The sequence below is a fragment of the Rattus norvegicus genome, chromosome 10 (assembly GCF_021556685.1).
Source record: "Rattus norvegicus strain SHRSP/BbbUtx chromosome 10, alternate assembly SHRSP_T2T, whole genome shotgun sequence".
NCBI classification, from domain to species: Eukaryota; Metazoa; Chordata; class Mammalia; order Rodentia; family Muridae; genus Rattus; species Rattus norvegicus.
In genome coordinates this window covers 60,238,576-60,256,671 of record NC_141543.1, presented here as the reverse complement: position 1 = coordinate 60,256,671, position 18,096 = coordinate 60,238,576, and the positions used below count along the sequence as shown (strand labels likewise).

At 47.6% G+C, this 18,096-nt stretch overlaps 2 protein-coding genes across 19 annotated transcripts; one reads left to right on the top strand and one right to left on the bottom strand.

Moving 5' to 3' along the window:
* The first annotated feature begins 432 nt into the window (after nt 1-432).
* On the top strand, nt 433-18,096 carry Shbg (sex hormone binding globulin). Of its 13 annotated transcripts, none has more exons than XM_087569803.1 (10): nt 433-581; nt 5,401-5,512; nt 11,071-11,237; nt 15,236-15,327; nt 15,482-15,671; nt 15,951-16,112; nt 16,302-16,461; nt 16,835-16,971; nt 17,283-17,490; nt 17,789-18,092. In XM_087569803.1, the coding sequence occupies exons 3-10, from the start codon at nt 11,091-11,093 to the stop codon at nt 17,935-17,937; spliced, it is 1,245 nt and encodes a 414-aa protein (XP_087425929.1). In that variant the 5' UTR covers nt 433-581; nt 5,401-5,512; nt 11,071-11,090; the 3' UTR covers nt 17,938-18,092. The 13 variants fall into 13 exon arrangements, with proteins under 13 accessions (XP_087425929.1, XP_087425930.1, XP_087425931.1 ...); XM_087569804.1 differs by having other exon boundaries at nt 11,053-11,237; XM_087569805.1 differs by having other exon boundaries at nt 5,378-5,512.
* On the bottom strand, nt 7,953-10,244 carry Sat2 (spermidine/spermine N1-acetyltransferase family member 2). Of its 6 annotated transcripts, none has more exons than XM_087572901.1 (7): nt 10,177-10,244; nt 9,691-9,767; nt 9,476-9,527; nt 9,205-9,288; nt 9,035-9,136; nt 8,844-8,884; nt 7,953-8,327 (listed from the first exon to the last, which is right to left on the bottom strand). In XM_087572901.1, exons 2-7 carry the CDS (start codon nt 9,754-9,756, stop codon nt 8,160-8,162), a joined length of 513 nt encoding a protein of 170 aa, XP_087429027.1. In that variant the 5' UTR covers nt 9,757-9,767; nt 10,177-10,244; the 3' UTR covers nt 7,953-8,159. The 6 variants fall into 6 exon arrangements, with proteins under 6 accessions (XP_087429027.1, XP_087429026.1, XP_087429030.1 ...); XM_087572900.1 differs by lacking the exon at nt 10,177-10,244 and adding an exon at nt 9,905-9,970; XM_087572904.1 differs by lacking the exon at nt 9,205-9,288.

Sequence of the window (18,096 nt, the reverse complement as noted above, 5' to 3'; positions counted from 1 at the left end):
CCGGAGGGGGAGCCGCGGGGGGCGGGAGCCGGGCCGGCCCCACGGCGGCCCTGCTACAGCCGACGAGCAGGGGGCCGGGGCCGGGCCGCTCCCCGTCCGCCGCCGCCGCTGCCTTGGTCTCCGCCACCGTGAGGGAAACGGCCGCCGCCGCCGCCGCCTTCGTCACCTCAGCTTCCGCCCGCCGGCGCCCCCGCTGCTGCCTCAGTCCCGGGACCCGCTGCTGCCGCTGCCGCTCCACGGCCTCCACCTCCCCCTGCCGCCGCCGCCTACTGCGCAGGCGCACAGGGCACCCGCCCGCCGCGCGCGGAGCCGGAGGGCCAAGGCGCAGGCGTCTAGGCTAGCGACCTAGCTCCCGCTCGCCAGCGCGTCAGGGCTTCCACATTCTCTTGCACTCTCTCACGCCCCCTCCTGGTCGCGTCTCTGCGCTTGCGCAGAACGAGATGAGCGCTCTATCTGTACCGCTCCAACCTTCCACTGTCCCTGTCCCTTCCTTTCCCCGCCCCACAACACTGGAAGCAAACCAATCAAGGGAAGAGAGGGGCCGCGCTCGCTCCGTCGGATTGGACTTCCGCCTCCACAAAGTGAGCCCCCATGGAGCCTGGGCAATTTAGGGATGGGCATGCGCCGGAATGACTGCTTGGTCACTTTCACCACCTTTGTCTTTCTCGGTGCGCACACTCCAAAGGGGGGCTGGGAGGGTTGGGACCGAAAGGAAAAAACTGCCCAGTGCGCAGGCGCTGGGCTTTGGTGTCCATGCGCATGTGTTGACTCTCTGCATCCGTAGGAGAATCAAGAGTCACGGTTCTTGGCTTGAGTAGATTTTTTTTTTTTTAAGTTTTGTGAGACAGGGTCTCCTGTATCCTAGGCTGACCGTGTAGTGCGGGAATGACCTTGAATTCCTGATCCTCCAACCTTCGCCTCCCAAGTGCAAAAATTACAGGCATGTCATTTCCATGCTTGCCCTAAGTTGATTCTAATATTCTAGTAAACTCAATGCCCTGTGAAAAACAAAGTGCCACATAACCTGATACATAAATGCTGAGGAGATTCAAAACAGGAAAAATTGTCACAGAGTAACTAAAACATCCTGGCCTGGAAAGATGGCTCAACTATCAACCTTAACAACTGGAGTTGTATTCCTAGACCCACAAGATGGAAGGAGATATCCCCCACCTCCTGCAAGTTGTCTCCTGACCATCACACATATGACATCATTCATGGTCACCCACACATATAACAGAATTTCTTTTTAAGTAAAAATAAGGAATGTTAAGTGGAGAGATGTCAGCTAGGGGCTGGAGTGATGGCTCAGTGGTTAGAGCGCTGACTGCTCTTCCAGAGGTCCTGAGTTCAATTCCCAGCAACCACATGGTGGTTCACAACCATCTGTAATGGGATCTGATGCCCTCTTCTGGTGCATCTGAAGACAGCTACAATGTACTCAGGGGCCTCTGCCTCCCCCGTGCTAGGATTAAAGTCAAGTACCACAGGCCTGGCTAATAATGCTGCTTAAATTATTTTTAAATTTGCCTGGCATGGTGATGCATGCTTTTTTTTTTCTTTTCTTTTTTTCGGAGCTGGGGACCAAACCCAGGGTCTTGCGCAAGGCCCTGGGTTTGGTCCCCAGCTCGGAAAAAAAAAAAAAAAAAAGATGTTTTATTAGCAGTAGTCAGAGGAGGACATATCTCTGTGAGTTTGTGATCATCCTGGTCTACTTATGATTTCAGGACAGCCATGGATACTTAGTGACAATGGCTCAAAAATTACAACAAAAAATATTTTTTTAAAGCCTGGGAGATGTCTCAGTAGGTAGTAGTCAAGCCTGATTAACCTGAGTTCAATCTCTAGGCCCCACACGGTGGAAAGTTAAAAAGTAATTCCCACACATTTTCCTCTGACTGCCACACATAAGCATGTGTACATGGCCACCCACAGAAAATAAATGGAAAACAGTAAAATTTAGCCATTTATAATTCCAGTTCTAGAAGACTGGACATTCCTTCTGGTCTCTGTGGGTATCAGGCACACATCTGGTAGGCACATTCCTACATGCAGACAAAACACTCATGTATGTAAAAATTAAAAAGTCAGGGCTGGAGAGATGGCTTAATGGTTAAGAGCACTGCCTGCCCTGTCCTGGGTTCACTTCCTGGCAACCACATGGTGGCTCAAAACCATCTGTACTGTGATCTGGTGCCCTCTGCTGGCATGCAGGTGTACATGCAGATAAAGCACTCGTTAAATAAATAAACCTTTGGGGTGGGGAGGGGAGCCTATTAGGAGCTGACAAGTTAGCTCAGCAAGAAGGGATATTTGTTTACGAGACTGGAAACATCTACAATGTCCTGTGGAAGGGCAAAATTGAGTCCTGGAAGGTATCCTCTGACCTCCACAAGCATGCTATGGAAAGGTTCTTTCTACATACATACAAAAATAAATGTATGTTTTTAATATGCCCTATTAAACCAGGTAGTTGTGGCGGTGCATGACTTTGGTCCCAGCACTTGGGAGACAGAGGCAGGCAGATCTCTGAGTTTGAGGACAGTCTGGTCTACAGAATGAGTTCCAGGACAGCCAGGGCTACACAGAGAAACCCTGCCTTGAAAAAACAAAAAAGAAAAAGAAGCATAGTAGATGTCTTCTGTAATTCTAACGTTTGAGAGGCAGATAAAATAGGATTGCAAGTTCCAAGCCAGCCTGAGAGACATAGCAGACTCCAAACATACTAAATAAATAGAAGTAATATGCTGTTAGAGGGCAGAAGGCCTACAATTATTATTGTTATTATTGTTATTGTTATTGTTATTATTATTTGTTGTTGTTATTGTTATTATTGTTGTTGTTGTTGTTGTTGTTGTTGTTATTACTGTTACTTTGTGTATGTGTGTGTAGTGTGTGCCTGATGTTTGTATGTGGGAGAACAACTCTGTGGAATCTAGATTATAGAGTGAAACTGAGGCCAGTCTGTTTAACTTCATGAGACCCTAACTCAAAACTAAATGCCGCAGTGTATGTGTTTAGCTCAACAGTGGAACACTTGCCATGGCAGATGTAAGACCCTAGGTTCAATCATGAAAAGGCAAATATTACGTACTTTCTCTCACATCCAGAATTTATATTTAAATGCACACACACAGGGGTTGGAGAGATGGCTCAGTGGTTAAGAGCTCCGACTGCGGGGTTGGGGATTTAGCTCAGTGGTAGAGCGCTTGCCTAGGAAGCGCAAGGCCCTGGGTTCAGTCCCCAGCTCTGAAAAAAAAGAACCAAAAAAAAAAAAAAAAGAGCTCCGACTGCTCTTCCAGAGGTCCCGAGTTCAATTCCCAGCAACCACATGGTGGCTCACAACCATCTGTAATGGGATCCAGATCCAAAACCTTCTTCTGGTGTGTCTGGAGATAGCTACAGTGTACTCACTCTACAGTGTACTCATATACATAAAATAAATAAAAATCTTTAAAAAAAATGCGTGCGCGCGCGCGCACACACACACACACACACACACACACACACACACACACACACACACACGATGATGGAAGCAGACTGTGAGAGAAGACGGATCCTTAATGGGAAAGGAGGTAATGACAGTACTGAGGTTTTTCTCACTGAAGCTAGATTCAACAGCATATATACACATATGCTGATATACAGGACATGGAAATGAGAGAGACTCTGAGGAGAAGAGCACCAGCATAGGAAAGAAATGGGTGAAGGCTGTGGACAGGTATATTATGAGCAAGGTAGCACATGTATTGTGGTACAAGTACACATGTATTTGATGTGTTAATTAAAACAAAAAAATATCCAAACAGGCTTGAGAACTTCCAGAAAGCTGCACATAGGCAGTTTTCTGGATGGTGGCCCACCTGGACCTCATCAGGATGCTCCAACTTAACGCTGTTCCTCCTCACCCCAAACATTTCATATGTAACCTTTGCAGTAACATCCTCAACAGTAAACTGTAAACTTGTTTGCTAATTCTGTGGGCCATTCTAGCAGATTCACTGGATCTGAAGACAGGCTGTGGTAACCTGATTTATAACCAGTTGGTCGGAAGTATTGCTAAAACAATGACTGGGACTTGACTTTGGCACCTGAACTCAATGATAGAGGCAATTGTGGAGAGTGAGCCCATAACCTGTGGGAGCTGCGCCCTCTCCAGGCAGGTGGTGTTAAAAACAATTGAGTTCAACAACTTTCAACACTAACAACGATTAGTGCTAGCTGTGCTTGGTCTCTGTGTGCACGCAGATGTGTGTACTTCATGTGCTTGCATGGGTGTGGAGGTTAAAGGCCAAGGCTGAAGTCTTCCTCGATTAACTTTCATTTCTTTTTAAGTTTTATTATACTTATTTGTTGGGGGCAGACGTACCATTGCACGACTATTAAGAGCCAACTCAGGCCCTTAGACAGAATCATCTCAACAGCCTCACCATCTTATTCATACATTTGGTTGTTTTGGTTGTCTTTTGTTTTCGAGTCATGGTCTCTCTACAGAGCCCTAGCTATCCTGGAACTCACAGAGATCCACTGGCCCCTACTTCTGGAGTGCTTGACTCAAAGACATGCCTGACCACCCTTGGTACTATCATATTTTTTTGAGAAAGGCTCTCACAATGAACCTGTATCTCACCCATTTCATGAGTCCCTGTCTCCACCTCCCCAGCACTGAGATATCAGATGCACACTACAGTACCAGTCTTTTATGCAAGTGATAGAGACTCAAATGTAGGTCCTCATATTTCCAGGCAAGGATTTTACTGATGGAACCATCTTCTTAGCCCCTTCTATAATTGTTAAGGTCATAACAGTGTTCTGTTAATGAAGGTGATAGGTATAGGAAAAACTGAATTTGGATCTTGTTCTCTTGGCTGAGTTGTATTTTAAAAAAATAATCAGAGGGCTGGAGAGATGGCTTAGTGGTTAAGAGCACTGTCTGCTCTTCCAGAGGTCCTGAGTTCAATTCCCAGCAACCACATGGTGGCTCACAACCATCTGTAATGAGAACCCATGCCCTCTTCTGGCAAGCAGGTGTACGTGCAGAAGGAGCACTCATATACATTAAATAAATAAATATTTTTTAAAGTTAGATGATTTTTTAAATATTGGGTATTCAATCCAGAGGAGTATATCTGTTGCAGAATGCCAGAATTGGGAAGGTATGACTTAATGGTCTTTTTAAAAAATATACTTATTTTTATGTATTTTACCTGCTGGTATATGTCCATGCAAGGGTGCCAGATCCCCTGGAACTGGAGTTAAAGACAGTTATGAGCTCCATGTGGGTGATGGGATTTGAATCTGTGTCCTCTACAAGAGCAGCCAGTGCTCTTAAGTGCTAGATCACTTTCTAGCCCCTTGGTTTTTGTTTATTAAGACAGAGTTGCTTCTGTGGTTCAGGCTTGCCTAGAACGTATTGTGGAACACAGGCTAGCCCTCTGACTCATCCTCCTACCTCATCTTTCCAAGTTCTGGAATCACAGATGTGAGTCGCCATGTCTGCCTCGAAAAGGTAGGATTTCTGTTGTTTAAATGATTTGTCATACACTTAACTTAATGGTGTTTTGCCTGAACATATGCACACGCACCATGTATGGGCCTGAGGCCCAAGTAGATGGATGTCGGACCCGCAGGAAGTGTGGTCCAGCGAACCAGAACCTGACCCTCCAGAAGAACATAAGCTGTTTCTAGCCACTGAGCCATTTCCCCTGCCCTCTACATTGAAACCAAACCCAGGGCCTATCAAAGACTAGGCAGGTGCTCTTCCTAGCCCCAGGTACACAGTTTTTAATTTAATTTTATTTTATTTTTACATTCTTTGTCTGCATTTGTGCCTGCACACCAGAAGAGGGCATCAAATCCCACTATAGACATTTGTGAGCTGGGTGCTGGGAATTGAACTCAAGACCTCTGGAAAAGGTCAAGACCTCTAAACCTCTGAGCCATCTCTCCAGCCCCACAGTGCATTGCTCTTTTTTTTTCTTCTTTCCTTTTTCTCTTTTTCCCTCCAAGACAAGGTTTTCCTGTGTAGCCCTGGCTGTCCTGGAACTGGCAGTGTTGTTGACCAGGCTGGTCTCAAACTCAGGGATCTGTCTGCCTCTGCCCCCCGTGTGCTGGGATTAAGTGCCTGTGCCACCGTACCTGGTTTTCAAAATCTTTTTAGTTTTATTTTGAGACAGCATTTCCCCCAAATCTCTAAGAATTCTCAAGTCTTCTGCCTCACCCTCCTGATTATCTGGGATTACAGACCTGCATCACCAGGCTCCATCCTGGATGAACTGGTTTGTTTTTTTTCTGGAGCTGGGGACTGAACCCAGGGCCTTGCACCCGCTAGGCAAGCGCTCTACCGCTGAGCTAAATCCCCAGCCCCGAATTGTTATTTTTAAATATAGTCTTTATTATGTGTATGGGTGTTTTGCTTATGTGTATATCTGTGTACCATGAGCATGCCGTGCCCATGCATTACTAGAATGAGCCATGGCATCCTTGTCTCCACACACAAATAAATGAAAAAAAAAAAAAAAACCAAAAATCTAAAAAAGGAAGGCTGGAGTGATGGCTCAGCAGTTAATAGCACCGTCTGCCCTTCCAGAGGATCAAGGTGCAATTCCCAGCAACCACATGGCACCCATCTACACCTCCAAGATCTGACACCTGCACACAGACATACATGCAGGTAAAATACCAAGGCACATAAAGGGAAATAAATTATTTTTTAATTAAAAAAATAAAAAAGGACAAGGGCCAGGCCCTGGGCATGTAGCTCAGTTGGTAAGGCGCGTGCCCTCCTAGCAGGCATTAGCCAGCCCCGAGTTCCACCCCTCACAGCTCTGTGAGGTGGGCATGGTGGGAGAGCTGCAATTCTCTGCTACACGGAGTTAGAGGCCTGTCTGGGCCAGAGACTGTCTCAAAACAAGACAAAAGAGGACTGAGGTGGTGGCACACACTTTTAATCCCACACTCTCAAGGCAGAAGTAGTAAATCTGTGAGTTCTAGGCCAGTCTGATGGTCTACACAGTGAGTTTCAGACCAGCCAGAGCTACGTAGTGTAGACCATGTCTAAAAAGAGTGTAGGAAGGGCGGCTGGAGAGATGGCTCAGTGGTTAAGAGCAGGTCCTAAGTTCAATTCCCAGCAACCACATGGTGGCTCACAGCCATCTGTAAAGGGATCAGATGCCCTCTTCTGGTGTGTCTGAAGACAGCAACACAGTACTCACATACATAAAATAAATCTCAAAAAAAAAAAAAAAAAAAGAAGGAAAACAACCTGTTTATTGTTTCCAGTGTCTTAAAGATTTGTTTTGCTCTTGTTTAATGTCAAATTAGTAATAAGAATATTAATTTATTTATTTTTAATGAAACAGGTCTCACTTTTGCTGGTGGGCCCCGAACCCACCCCTGAGCTTGAGATTTTCATACTCCTGACAGCTTCCCAGTACCGTGCCACCACACCTACCTGTTAGAGGTTGATTAGTTAAGGGGAGGCAACTGCTCCTTCCCAGTGTCCCTTGAGATGCTGACAGCAGCTTGGGGGCTGTGACCTTTAACATGTCAGTCCTAAAATATCTTTGGGTTCCGAAGATGACTGCCAAGCCTGACATGCCATTGCCTATGCTCTCTTCTTCTTCTTTCTTTTTTTTTTTTTAAAGATTATTTATTATATATAAGTACACTGTAGCTGTCTTCAGACACACCAGAAGAGGGCATCGGATCTCTTTACAGATGGTTGTGAGCCACCATGTGGTTGCTGGGAATTGAACTCAGGACCTCTGGAAGAGCAGTTGGGTGCTCTTAACCGCTGAGCCATCTCTCCAGCCCCTTCTTCTTCTTTCTAACAGGCTAGAGCCAAGACTAGGGTGTCCAGAGTCCTTGGGGCCCACCACTACCCCTGCCTTTTTGGCTGTCCCAGCCCTCATCAGAGCAATATTCAAACAGAAGGGTTTCAAAATGGCTGCAGCAGCATATCCTCTACCCATCAGGGTAAAGTAGGTATTTTATTTGTGGTCCCCAACAAGGCTTCCCCCGCTTGCTTCCACTCTTTCTATACTTTAGAAATCTGCATCCTGGGAGGCTCTGAGTGAGTGTCTGTCCAGGTCAGTGCCTGTGAATCTTAGGAACTCCAGATGGTAACCCCAAAGAAGAGAGAGAGGGGGGATAAGTCAGCATCCGGCCAACTCCCTCATTGCCTCTCCTTCAAATCGAAAGGAGAGCCAGCCTTCCGATTCGGTCAGATCTTGAGCCCCTAGAAACTTGTACAAGTTCACGGCCTTCTTGTTCCAGTTCAGAACTGCCAGGCGGAACTGGGAGCACCCCTTACGCAGAGCGACCTGTAGGAAGACATACACTTACTGCCCAGGGCTCAAAAGAGAATGGCTGGGCAGTGGTGGTGACACACACCTTTAATTCCTGCAGAGGCAGGCAGACCTCTGAGTTTGAGGCCAGCCTGTCTACAGAGCAAGTTCCAGGACAGTCAGGACTACACAGAGAAACCGTGTCTTGAACTACAAACAACTAAAAGAAGAAGAATCTTTCTCGGGCTGGAGGGATGGCTCAGCGGTTAAGAGCACTGACTGTTCTTCCAGAGGTCCTGAGTTCAATTCCCAGCAACCACATGGTGGCTCACAACCATCTGTAATGGGATCTGATGCCCTCTTCTGGTGTGTCTGACAACCACAGTCTACTCATATAAATAAAATAAATTTAAAAAAAAAAAAAAAAAAAAAAGAATCTTTCTCATGCCCTCATTCAGCCTCAAACCCTCAGGTTTTTTTTGTTTGTTTGGCTGACTGGCTGTCTTTTGTTTGGGGTTGTAACTAGTTTGTAAGCCCCACCCCTTTGCTCACCTCAGCCACCTTTTTGATTATTTTGGTACCAATCCCTTGACCTATAGTGGAAAAAGGGACAGGAGGAATTATTATTTGAATAGAAAGAGTATCAAAGGAAGCCATAGGCTGAGATTAGGGAAAGGGAATGGGTCTGAGAACTGTTTGGTAGGTCTGTGGGCACCCTGTCCACCCTTAGCCCCAGCCAGTACCCCGATATTTCGGCATCACATAGATGTCTTCCAGATAAATGTTTCGTCCGGTCCATGTGCTGTAGATGAAGTAGTAGAGCCCGTAGCCCACCACAAGGGACCCTGAAAATGAGAGAGAAGGGTAAGATTCTGGGGGGAAAGACACCGAGGATGCCCGGAGGCTTCCTTACCTTGTGGCTCCCCAGGGGCTGGAATAATCTCTGCCACCAAACAGTGAAAGAAAGGGTTCTCTCCAAAGCCATCTGCTCTCAGGGCTACAGAGATCGGAGGTATGACAAAAAAGGCAGAGGGGGGCGGGGAAGGACGGGAACCTGGATTAAAGCCGGGTCCGGTAGTTACCATCCTAGGAATCCATCCTTCCACCGCCTTATCCACCCCCCAGCCCCAACCCGGATCTCCGCTCCGGTCTCAGTCAGGACCCAGGTGCACAGTCCCACCTACCTTCTTCACTGATCTTCACCTGATGGGACAGTTTCTCGAACTCTGCCAGTTCCTATAATGGGAGTACCAAGACAACACTAAGGCAGGAAGGCCCTGGTGCTCTAAGAACAGGATCCAAAGGTACACCCTCATTTCCCACTCTCCCCACTCCAGCCAAGCTGCTCCCGGCGCCCCTGGCACTGCTCCCCCGCCCCCCCACCCCCCGCAGTCTTCACCCGAATCATCCTCATAATGTCTCCACAATCGCTCTCCTTGGCCTCTCGGATTCGCGTGGAAGCCATCCTAAGCCTCACTGTCAAAAATCAAAGATCAAAGACAATTCCCATGTCTGTAGAACCGCAGAAAGGACCTACAGCTCAGGTCTCAAAGGGTTGGGAGCAAGGGGCAGAAGAAATGTTGGGAGCTCCCAGACAGGATTATGGCACCAACCGGTCTCAGCCCGACGGACTAGCCCGCCTGGTGGTCTCTTCTGCCACAAAAGGCCTTAAATGTTGTGCCCCTCCGCACCTCTCTCCAGCCAATCAGCTTACTGGTTAAGACCATTTTCCACCCCCACCCCCTGTCCCGCCTCGCCTCGCGGGTCCCGTGACTCGGCTCGGCGCCCGAACTACTTAAGCCTCCTCTTCCAGCTTGTGTCGTTCATACCCCAGGCTTAAAAGCCTCTCCTACGCTGCTTTAGTTTTCACTCTTAGCCTTCTAACCTCTGGGGCACCCGAGACCCTCAGCCGTTTCCAGTAGCTGTCTGTCATTGGCAGTGGAAGCCTTGTCTGCTTCTGGCGGGTTTCCCTCCCTCCCTCCCTCCCTCCCTCCCTCCCTCCCTCCCTCCCTCCTCCTTTGATTCTGGACATTAAATCCAGTACCTCAGGACATGCTGAAAAAGCCCCACACTTGCTTCCTATAGCTGTTTTGTGGTTCATAATGTTGTCTTCAAAGGAACAATGTTTCCACATTAGGTCCTGTAACAAGTCCCGGTAGGTCCCTTATTCTTTTTTTCTCCTTTATTTCTGATAGGGCCCAGGCTAGGCTCAAAATTGCTTTGTAGTCAAGGATGACCTAGAACTCCTGATTTTCCTGCCTCTACCTCCCAAGTGGTGGGATTATGTATGTCACCATTATCTGACTTAGCCTCAGACCTTTGGTGTTCTGGGCTCAATACCCCTTGTTCTCCAGTAGCAACTAGGACTACAATCTTGTGCCACCACGTCCACCTATTTTTTTTTATTTATTAATTTATTTTATGTGAGTACACCATCACTGTCTTCAGACACACCAGAAGAAGGCATCAGATTTCATTACAGGTGGTTGTGAGCCACCATGTGGTTGCTGGGATTTGAACTCAGGACCTTTGGAAGAGCAGTCAGTGCTTTTAACCACTGAGCCATCTCTCCAGCCCCACCTATTTTTTTGAGACAGAGTCTCACTCTAACACCCATACTGGCCTGAAACTCATTATGTAGTTGAGGCTCACCTTAAACTCAAAGCAGTCTCCTTACCTCAACCTCCAAAGTGTTTGGGCTGTAAGGTCTGAGCCACCACATCCACTTAGCCTTGAATTCTTCTATTTTCTTTTTTGTGAGTATGCTGTATGTGCACAGGTACATGCAGGTACGTGTGAATGCTTGGGGAGCAAGAAGTCAACGTTGAGTGTCTTCTTCAGTTGCTCTCTCTTTGGGAGAGGATCCTTTCACTGAACCTGGAGCCTGCTAGGCTGGCTGACCTCTGTACCTCTACCACTCCATCTTCCCCAGCACCAGGGATACAGGTGTGTGCCACTTCGCCCAGGTGTAGTGTGGGTGGCGGGCAATCCAAATTCACGACTTCCTATTTATACAGCAAGCCCTTTAACTCTTGAGTCATGGGCTGGAGAGATGACTCCACGGGGTTAAGAGCACTGACTGCTCTTCCAGAGGTCCTGAGTTCAAGTCCCAGCAACCACACGGTGGCTCGCAACCATCTGTAATGGGATCTAGCTACAGTGTACTCATATACATAAAATAAATAAAAAAATAATTTTTGAAAAAGTCTGAAACCGGACAGAGTTGGAGGAAGTGGCACCACTATTTAAAAAAAAAAAAAAAAAAAAAAAAAACCCGGGGTTGAGGATTTAGCTCAGTGGTAAAGCGCTTGCCTAGCAAGCGCAAGGCCCTGGGTTCGGTCCCCAGCTCCGGAAAAAAAAAACAAAAAAAAACCCCCACCAGCACCACCAACGAAACTCTTGAGTCATTTCCTCAGCTGAGCCTTGAACTCTGGCTCTGAGCCTCAGTAGCTATGATTACATCTCCCCCACCACACACACACATCTGTGTTTGTTTGTCTTTATGTGTATGGGTATTGAGTGTTTTGCCTGCACGTATATATGTGCACCACATTTGTCTCAGTAGCCCTCAGAAGTTAGAAGGGGATGCCCATGCCCAGAACCGCGCTTATGGATGGTTTTGAGCTGCTGTGTGGGTTCCAGGGATCAAACTTAGGTCCCCTTAACCACTCAGTCATCGCTCTGAGTCATCTCTCCAGCTGCCATTTATTTGTTTGTTTGTTGTCGTTTGGCCTGCATGTCTGCCTGTGTGTGGGTATTGGAGCCCCAGGGAGTGGACAGTTGTGAGAGCTGCCATGCGGGTGCTGAGAATTGAACCTGGAACTTCTGGAAGAACAATCAGTGCTCTTAACCACTGAGCCATCTCTCCAGCCCCATGACTCTTTTTTTTTTTTATGTGTTTATTTTCTAGACTGGACAACCTGAATTGGGTGTTGGGTTCTTTTTTTCTTCACTTTTTTTTTTTTTTTTTTTTTGGTTCTTTTTTTCGGAGCTGGGGACCGAACCCAGGGCCTTGCGCTTCCTAGGTAAGCGCTCTACCACTGAGCTAAATCCCCAGCACCCCCCCTTTTTTTTTTTAATGAGTACACTGTCTCTTGTCTACAGACACACCAGAAGAGGGCATCAGATCCCCATTCCAGATGCTTGTGAGCCACCATGTGGTTGCTGGGACTTGAACTCAGGACCTTTGGAAGAGTAGTCAGTGCTCTTAACCACTAAGCCATCTCTCCAGCCTGGGTGTTTCTTTTTATAACTTTTTTTTTTGGAGGGGGGAGAGGCAGAGTCTTTTTTTTTTTTTTTTTTTTTTTTTTTTTTTAGGAGCTGGGGACTGAACCCAGGGCCTTGTGCTTGCTAGGCAAGTGCTCTACCACTGAGCTAAACCCCCAACCGGGAGAGGCAGACTCTTACTATGTATCTGTTTGTCCTAAAACTCACTGTGTACAGGTTGACTTCAAACTCATAGAGATCCGCCTACCTCTGTCTCCTAAGTGCTGGGATTAAAGGCCTGTGCCACTATGCCCAACATAACTTTCTTTTTAATATATAATTTAAAGATTTATTTATTTATTTTATGTATGTGAGTACACTGTAGCTGTCTTCAGACACACCAGAAGACAGTATTAGATTCCATGACAGATGGTTGTGAGCCACCATGTGGTTGCTGGGAATCAAACTCAGGACCTCTGGAAGAGCAGCCAGTGCTCTTAACTGCTGAGCCATCTCTCCAGTCCTTAATATATAATTTAACATTTTTTAATTTTATTTTATGTGCATGGGTGAACCACTTATATGCCTGGTACCTACAGAGGCCAAAAAAGGGTACTGGGTTCTTTGGAACTAGAGTTATATATAGTTGGTTACAAGCGATCACAAATTGTGAATTGAACCCCAAGACCTCTGGAAGAGCAGCCTGTGCCCTTTGCCATTGGGCCATCTCCCATCTCCCCAGCCCCCACCTTTTTTTTTTTTTTTTTTTTTTTTTTTGAGACAGGGTTATGTAGTCTTGGTTGGTCTAGAAATGACTGCACAGAAGTGGCTGGCCTCGGGCTGGGGATTTAGCTCAGTGGTAGAGCGCTTACCTAGGAAGCGCAGGGCCCTGGGTTCGGTCCCCAGCTCCGAAAAAAAGAACAAAAAAAAAAAAAAAGAAGTGGCTGGCCTCTAACACACAGAGCTCGATCTGCCTCTGCCTCTGCCTCACACATGCTGAGAGACAAGCAGACAAGCAGAGTAAAAGTGAGTTTGGAGGGGCTGGAGAGATGGCTCAGTGGTTAAGAGCACTGACTGCTCTTCCAGAGGTCCTGAGTTCAATTCCCAGCAACCACATGGTGGCTCACAACCATCTGTCATGAGATCTGATGCCCTCTTCTGGTGTGTCTGAAGTCAGCTACATGTACTTACATATAAATAAATAAATCTTTAAAAAAAAAAAAAAGTGAGTTTGGTTCTTAGCACCCGGATGGAGAGGCTCACAAACGATGTAACTCCAGCTCCAGAGGATCCAACCTCTCTTCTGACCTCCTCTGGCGCCTGGGGCCTCATCCCATAGACATATATACACAATTAAAAATTAATTATTGCTGGCCTGGAACTCCCAGTGTGAACCAGGCTGACTCACAGAGATCCACCTGCCTCTGCCTCCCAAGCAATAGGATTAAACCGATGTACAGCTATGCCCAACTAGAAATATTTGTTGCTTTTTTTATTATTTCCTCCTTCCTTTAAGAAAAAAAAAACATTTGTTCCAGTGCATGCATGCACGTGTGTGTGTGTGTGTGTGTGTGTGCGCGCATGTGTGTAATATGCCTGTGCACACGTGTGCAGACCTGTGTATATGGTGGTCAGGAACAATTCTCAGAGTCGTTTTCCTCCGTCTGTTGTGTGCATCCTGTGGAATGAACTCAGGTCATCAGGCTTGGCTGGGGATGCTTTTACCCACACTGAGCCATCTACACTCCCACCATTTAGAATAGTCTTTCTGTGTGGTCCAGATTGGCCTTGAACTCATGATTTTGCTGTCTCAACCTTGGGTGCTTGGGTTATAGGCAGATTTCTTCATAGTATCCATTAAACACAGAAAGACAATACTTTCTTGTGAGAGCAACCTCATAGGTCTGGGAAATCTAAGGGAGGCATTCATGTCGGATCCCGGGCATTCTGCCTGCATTGTCTCGATCCTCATTCCCAGCAGCCCCATAGAAGAAGGATTATGTTCCTCATTTAACAGACAAGGTCACTGAAGCACAAAAGTGAAGTGTGTCTCCCTAGGTCAGTCAGCAAGATTTCTGGATTCCACACCTCAACATTAGCCTCGACAGAGGATGCTCGTTGCAGACGCAGGGAGAATTGTTTCCAGATCTCAAGTGTAACCTAGATAGCCTCCCCTTGTGGGAGGAAGGCTTGGAGGAGCTACACTAGATAACAGTGGAGGAGAAGAGATGTTCTCCATAGATGTCCTGGCTGCAGGGGATAGTAGTGGAAGGACTCTGTCCCTCATCTCATCTGCCTTCAGAGGGGCCGCATGGTCAGGGTCAGTGTCCCTATCTCTTGCCCCCCTTCTTCCCCCGGAGCAACCTTTAACCCTCCACCACCCATGTGAGAGGCTACCTACCCCCACTGCTTCTCCTCAGATATTCTGAGCCACTGGGTGGACAGCTGCTAACTATGGAGAAGGGAGAGGTGGCCTCCTTGCGTTGCCGACTGCTTCTGTTGTTGCTACTATTGACGCTGCCTCCCACCCACCAGGGACGGACCCTGAGACACATTGACCCTATCCAGGTGCAAAGAAGAACGAGATAGGATTCTCAGCCTCTGTGTGTTTAAATGAACTTGCGTTTTAGCCCTGCCTTTCTCTTCCTCTGCTCCTCTGACCCTGTAACTGTACTTCTGTCTCTGAAATGCCTCTGGTTGGCTTTTTTTCTTTTTTTTTTTTTTTCTTTTCCTGACAGAGTGCTCAGGACTCTCCTGCTAAATACCTCAGCAATGGCCCAGGACAAGAGCCCGTCACTGTTCTGACCATTGACCTCACCAAAATCAGCAAGTAAGGGAGCCACTTGGCCTCTTAACCCAGTCCTCTGACCTCCCCTTCCCACCCCGTCTGCCCTCTCCCCTTTTCTATACTCTCTATATATTTTCTCCCAGAACCCTGAAACCCCCACATCCCATCTACAGTCTCCCCTTCCGTGTCCTTCCAGACCCTCTTCCTCCTTTGAGTTTCGAACCTGGGATCCAGAGGGAGTGATTTTTTATGGGGACACCAACACTGAAGATGACTGGTTCATGCTGGGACTGCGGGATGGCCAGCTTGAAATCCAGCTGCACAATCTCTGGGCTCGGCTTACAGTAGGCTTTGGCCCTCGGCTGAATGATGGGAGATGGCACCCGGTAAGAGAACTCTGCCTCCATGGGGAGGGGTCACCCTAATGTGATTTGAGGAAGAACAAGAGCATCCCTTCAGCGTGGTCCTGTGTCTCAGCAACACACAATCCCTGGGAAAGTAGCTCTTCTTGTCCCCCACTTCCGTCAGATGGGAATCCCAAGGCTGAGTCAGTAAGTAAGCGACAGTCTTCGTGAGCCAAGCTTGCATCCTCTTTCTGCTGTGCCAGGCTGCCCCTGAGACAGGCTCCGGGGCCCTCTCATTCTGCTTCTCACCACCTCCTGTAGGTGGAGCTAAAGATGAACGGGGATTCACTGCTGCTATGGGTGGATGGAAAAGAGATGCTATGCCTGAGACAAGTTTCTGCATCCCTGGCTGACCATCCCCAGCTCAGCATGAGGATTGCACTAGGGGGGCTCCTCCTCCCCACTTCCAAACTTCGGTTTCCGGTAACTATATCCCGGGGCTAAGCTATGGAAATCTAAGTTCAGATTTTAGGGAGGGGGAGTCGAATAAAAGCTACATGGAGAAAAGCTAAATGCTTGCATTTCTGAGGAAATTTGCTACAGCTTGGGGTTCAGATGCCCTAATTCCACCTCCCAATAATTTCCCTCCCTTCCACTCCCACCCACTTTTAGCTCGTTCCTGCCCTGGATGGCTGTATACGCCGAGATATCTGGCTGGGCCACCAGGCCCAGCTCTCAACCTCTGCCCGAACTAGCCTTGGGAACTGTGATGTGGACCTGCAACCTGGACTGTTCTTCCCTCCAGGGACCCATGCAGAATTCAGTCTCCAAGGTAGACTTTTGAAAGTCTCTTTCTCCTCCAAGGCCAGCTCTGCCTTCTGCTGTCTCTCTTAAACACTATGCTCACCTCTCCATAAAACCCAAATCTTTTTTTGTTTTTTTGTTTTTTTTCCTTTTCTTTTTTTTTCGGAGCTGGGGACCGAACCCAGGGCCTTGCAAGCGCTCTACCACTGAGCCAAATCCCCAACCCCATAAAACCCAAATCTTTTTTTTTTTTTTTTTGGTTTTTTTTTTTTTTTTTTTTTCGGAGCTGGGGATCGAACCCAGGGCCTTGCGCTTCCTAGGTAAGCGCTCTACCACTGAGCTAAATCCCCAGCCCCAAAACCCAAATCTTAAGGCCTGAGGAGGATCATCTCTCCCCCCAGACATTCCCCAGCCTCACACAGACCCCTGGACCTTTTCTCTGGAGCTGGGATTTAAGCTGGTGGATGGAGCAGGACGACTCCTTACTCTTGGGACAGGGACAAATTCTTCTTGGCTCACCCTTCACCTCCAAGACCAAGTAAAGGGACAGGATGGGATGCTGGCTAGATTTAGTGGATTATGGGGAAATGAGGCAAGGGAGGCTTTTGATAGTAGAATGGCTTAAGGGGGCATTGTGATCAGCATGCATGCCTGGGACATATCCACAGAATGCAAACTGCTTTTACCTAGAATGCATGTTTACTTGGGGCTGGATATTGTTTCATAGAAGTTCAAACCAGGAAGCTGCATGGGAATATAGATCAGAGGCTGAATTAAAGTAGTTAGAGGGACTGTGAGGTCCTGCATTCTTTCCCGTCTTAATGCCTATCTCTACCCCACCCACTGCAGACGGTGGTTCTGTCTTCTGAAGCAGAACCTAAACTAGCTTTACCCTTGGCGGTGGGACTCCCTCTTCAACTGAAGCTGGATGTATTCAAAGTAGCCTTGAGCCAAGGACCAAAGATGGAGGTCCTTTCTACATCTCTTTTAAGACTTGCCTCCCTCTGGAGACTCTGGTCCCACCCTCAGGGCCATCTCTCCCTTGGGGCTTTACCAGGTAAGAAAATGCCACATAAGTCACATAAGTATGTTAGCTGAAGGAGAGGGAACACATTCTGAGGGGCAGGAAACCGCTGGGAGGAAAGAGAGGGATGACTTGTGTGTGTGTGTGTGTGTGTGTGTGTGTGTGTGTGTGTGTTGCTCAAACACAGAGTGCAAGCCTATCATTCATGAGGCCTATGGTTCTATAACTAGAATATAAAACTGGAATAGGAAGGGGAGACGGGGGAGCCAGGCATGGTGTACATATATGCTCTACACCATCCTCCTGATGCTCTACCAACCTCCTTCTCTAGGAGAGGACTCTTCTGCTTCCTTTTGCCTGAGTGACCTTTGGGTACAAGGACAGAGACTGGACATAGACAAAGCCCTGAGCAGAAGCCAGGACATCTGGACTCATAGTTGCCCTCAGAGCCCTAGCAATGATACCCACACCTCCCACTAAACCCCTTTGAGAAGCAGGCACGGCTGTGCACATCCTTAAATCCCGGAGAGGTGAATTGGGACCTCAAGGTTATCCTTGGCTATATGACATGTTTGAGGCCAGCCTGGGCTACATGAAACCCTGCCTTCAAAAATAAAAAAGAACTTTGGATGCAACTGA

Coding starts and splice junctions, on each gene's coding strand:
- Sat2 (XM_087572901.1), bottom strand. CDS start 9,756: ATGGCTTCCACGCGAATCCGAGAGGCCAAGGAGAGCGATTGTGGAGAC. Junction 9,528..9,690: donor ACATTATGAGGATGATTCGG/GTGAAGACTGCG, acceptor CTCCCATTATAG/GAACTGGCAGAGTTCGAGAA. Junction 8,885..9,034: donor TGTGATGCCGAAATATCGGG/GTACTGGCTGGG, acceptor TTTCCACTATAG/GTCAAGGGATTGGTACCAAA.
- Shbg (XM_087569802.1), top strand. CDS start 14,726: ATGTTCTCCATAGATGTCCTGGCTGCAGGGGATAGTAGTGGAAGGACT. Junction 15,066..15,235: donor GACACATTGACCCTATCCAG/GTGCAAAGAAGA, acceptor TTTTCCTGACAG/AGTGCTCAGGACTCTCCTGC. Junction 15,328..15,481: donor GACCTCACCAAAATCAGCAA/GTAAGGGAGCCA, acceptor GTGTCCTTCCAG/ACCCTCTTCCTCCTTTGAGT.